At 47.3% G+C, this 3,116-nt stretch overlaps 2 protein-coding genes across 2 annotated transcripts; one reads left to right on the forward strand and one right to left on the reverse strand.

Moving 5' to 3' along the window:
• The first annotated feature begins 1,559 nt into the window (after positions 1 to 1,559).
• SETTUDRAFT_168888 (uncharacterized protein) lies at positions 1,560 to 2,197 on the forward strand. The gene has a single exon (XM_008026436.1). The coding sequence runs from the start codon at positions 1,863 to 1,865 to the stop codon at positions 2,133 to 2,135; it is 273 nt and encodes a 90-aa protein (XP_008024627.1). The 5' UTR covers positions 1,560 to 1,862; the 3' UTR covers positions 2,136 to 2,197.
• A 57-nt stretch (positions 2,198 to 2,254) lies between these two features.
• SETTUDRAFT_168889 (uncharacterized protein) lies at positions 2,255 to 2,889 on the reverse strand (the record flags this gene model as incomplete). Its single annotated transcript, XM_008026437.1, has 2 exons — positions 2,255 to 2,640; positions 2,697 to 2,889. Coding segments are annotated over 2 exons (245 nt in total), but the record flags the coding sequence as incomplete, so codon positions are not given.
• Positions 2,890 to 3,116: the final 227 nt, after the last annotated feature.

Genomic DNA, 3,116 nt, shown 5'->3' on the forward strand with positions numbered 1-3,116 from the left:
CGTTTTTTACTTACCGAACGACTCGTCACAGACAGATTCGTATTACTTGCGATCGTCGGGTACCTCGGAGTTCTCGCACCCCTGTTTCCTTGCATTGCATCGATCGCGTTCGCTTCTGAGGGCCACACTGCAGACGCGCTGCAAGCGCATGTTTTCACTTTGGGTACCCTCCTCTACCATGACTAGGTAAGACACAACCCCACAACTGTGATACAACCTTAACCCAATGCATCTAGGCCATTATACACGCTTAGCTCGGCAACAAGACAATCAGTCAAGCTCAACTTGTTGGTAACAGCAATGACCCACCACCAGTCTCTGGCTATTGGTGGATCGCTCGGCTTGCGTGCGTATCCCTATGTCTCGGTGGCATAGCTGTGGCCGCAAAGAATCAGAGCCCCTTTGTCATTCTTCTTTTGTTATCTATTTCTTTTTCAACATACGTATACTTTATAGGGTTGCCTAAGGATTCAGCAACTTGGCTTGGCCGATACTACTACGTCTTCACATTATTACTATGTGCAGCTCTTGCTGTAGCAATTGCTAATATTATCTGCGAAAACGAGACGATAGGAAAAGTCGCTTAAAGTTCATTCATGGTAAGAGAATCAGGTTCAACCTATGCTATCACTGACGATATCAAGATATTGAGTTTACTTCATCCAAGACTTGCACATAGCTACTTGAAAATAGCGGACATTGTTAAATTAGCTGTTTCTAAATGGATTCTAAACTTGAATACAAAATGCGCTTTTAGCCGCTTCCGCTGGGGTGGTGGATCAAACCGTGTTCGAGCAGTGGAGCGACTATGGTGGGGGCAACGCAAGATCAAGGGCAATGCTAGTGATCCAGACCACTGCGTGTAAGCAAACTCGCCATATTCAATACATTGAGTTGTTCCATTCTCGATTTGCTGGGTCCTGTTATCAAGCATAGTGATCGGCCCTTCTGGCGATAGATTGGGGGGATATGTGTGCCACTGAGGAGTGTCTTGCTCACCCATCTTTGGGGGCGGAGTATCGTGGCGCACACCTACAGGGATATCCATTCATTTTTGCCACTCACAATGCCGAAGGGGCTGCATTGGTGCATTAGCTTGCTCTGTCAGTTGACAGGCGTGGCACGGATGCAGTGTCTGTCTGCCTTGCGGAGCCCGATCCTGTTTTATAAATCAACAATGTTCTCCCATATCTCCTGTCTCTTCATCCTGATCCCACCCACTTACAATAATTTGGCTTTCCCCTACGAGCTGTGTATACATCATGTGGCCAGAGTTGTGCTGCTTTCTTCTCGCTGTCCAAACAGCTGCCATTCTGGCAAAGTCAGTAGTCGCTTGAATTTACCTAGGCCTCCGTTAAGCTTTCAGTAACCGTATTACTAGATTTTTCGACTATCCAAATCTTGCCTGGAAGTCTACTGGGTCTTGTACGCATTGCCCCCACTGTGTGAAACTTTCACACACAGCCCCTCCGCCGTCACCGCCTCCTCCACCTCCTCCACCTCCTCCAGCTCGGGCTCCGCCTCCGCCTCCGCCTCCACCTCCACCTCCGCCTACAGAACTTGGCCCGTCTTCAGACGCCTATGCAAATTGGACTATCAGAAAAGCCGATCTTGATGCTCTATGGTCTGGTAATCTTTCTATCGACAGTTGTCACGCAACAGTCGAGCTCACACCTGCGCAATATAGCATTTTTGACGACCAGTCTACTCATTTGCCTTTCCCACACCTAAGGAAGATCAACATACTCCAATTTGCAAGCTAGGTTAACGTAAAATTATTGAATGATGATGGTATAACATCCCTTATCGGTAGAGAGGTTTTGTCACATTTCAAGAAACAGGCCACTTCCAAGTACGGGGATATGACGAAAGCAAGCTCTCTAGAGCATTGGTGGGCATGGAATCTCACTACGTTTTTGAACGAGGAAGTTCGCATAACCACAAAAGAGGAGGAATACAATGGAAAGCTTATCTCTGTCTTTAACAAAGTGGCCTCATGGAATACGTACTTGTGTAGGATCTCTCAGCCTGAGAAAGATTACGAGTTTGGCGTCACATATGATTCTTTGTTGGATGGAACAGTTACTATCGAACGCTGTGGTCTACTAGAGGATTGGGTCGAAACTACCGCATGATCTTCTTCTTGTTCTCTGAGTTTTCCTTTGTAACTAGCCTGTCTTTACCGTAGTTTTCTGTATGTCCCTATCAACGCGCTTGTTCCTACATTGTTCTATGTCCCAAGTTGTAGGGCCGTCTTTGCATCTAACTATAACATGGCAACGCAGATACGTAGCTAAAGTGAGTAGGTGCGACAATCAATGCAGGATGCCGGTCTAGTGATACGTTTCCGGCCCACAATGCCCGTTCCGCGGCATTACCTGATGATCGTTACCTATCACTATCCACAAATTACGTGAAGGGGAGGTATGCAATACGCGTTCATTTACATAAACCTAGCTGCTTTAGGCAAGATTGCTTGTTACTAAATATCTAAGCTTGAAACCTTGCAGAGCGCATATCTTAGCATTTCAACGCTGGACTGCGTAGCGCCCGCATCCCTCCGGAAGCAGCATCCTAGCCTAGACTAACTAGATTTAGTAGCCGATGCTGTGGCGCTCTTTGCCCTAGGTTTGCTATTGGCTGTGGACACCCCTGTTAGACAGTGTTAAGACGTGCAGAGATGCTGTATCACGTACAGGTGTTTCGATATGAGATAGCACGCGCCATCCGCCAGCTGAATACGTCGTATTGCACCTCAGGGATGTTCTCAGCCCTCAGTTGCGCATTGACACGATCAAATATCGATGCTAGAACATCGCCAGGGACTGTTGGCCAGCTAACATCTGGATTTTCTTCCACAAGATCATTGATCTCTGCCTTAGTTATGTTCTATTGCAACACCAACTTCGAGTTTTCTGGAAACCGCTAGGAAAGCACGCTATCTAGGAGAACCGACCACGAGGAATCGACTAACAGCACTTTTAACACCTGCAGCTAAGGCGCTAGCGCGCAGTAGGGAGAAGAAGGAGGCCTTCCTTCGTTTTCTCACGCCTGTGAGAATTTTCTCACAGAGCTTGGGCTCTAATGCCAAGACTAGAGGGCCAATAGGAACGCAG

Source organism: Exserohilum turcica (assembly GCF_000359705.1).
Source record: "Exserohilum turcica Et28A unplaced genomic scaffold SETTUscaffold_18, whole genome shotgun sequence".
Classification (NCBI taxonomy): Eukaryota; Fungi; Ascomycota; class Dothideomycetes; order Pleosporales; family Pleosporaceae; genus Exserohilum; species Exserohilum turcicum.

Excerpts from the sequence above, each read along its gene's own strand:
- SETTUDRAFT_168888 (XM_008026436.1), top strand. The coding sequence starts at position 1,863 with ATGACGAAAGCAAGCTCTCTAGAGCATTGGTGGGCATGGAATCTCACT.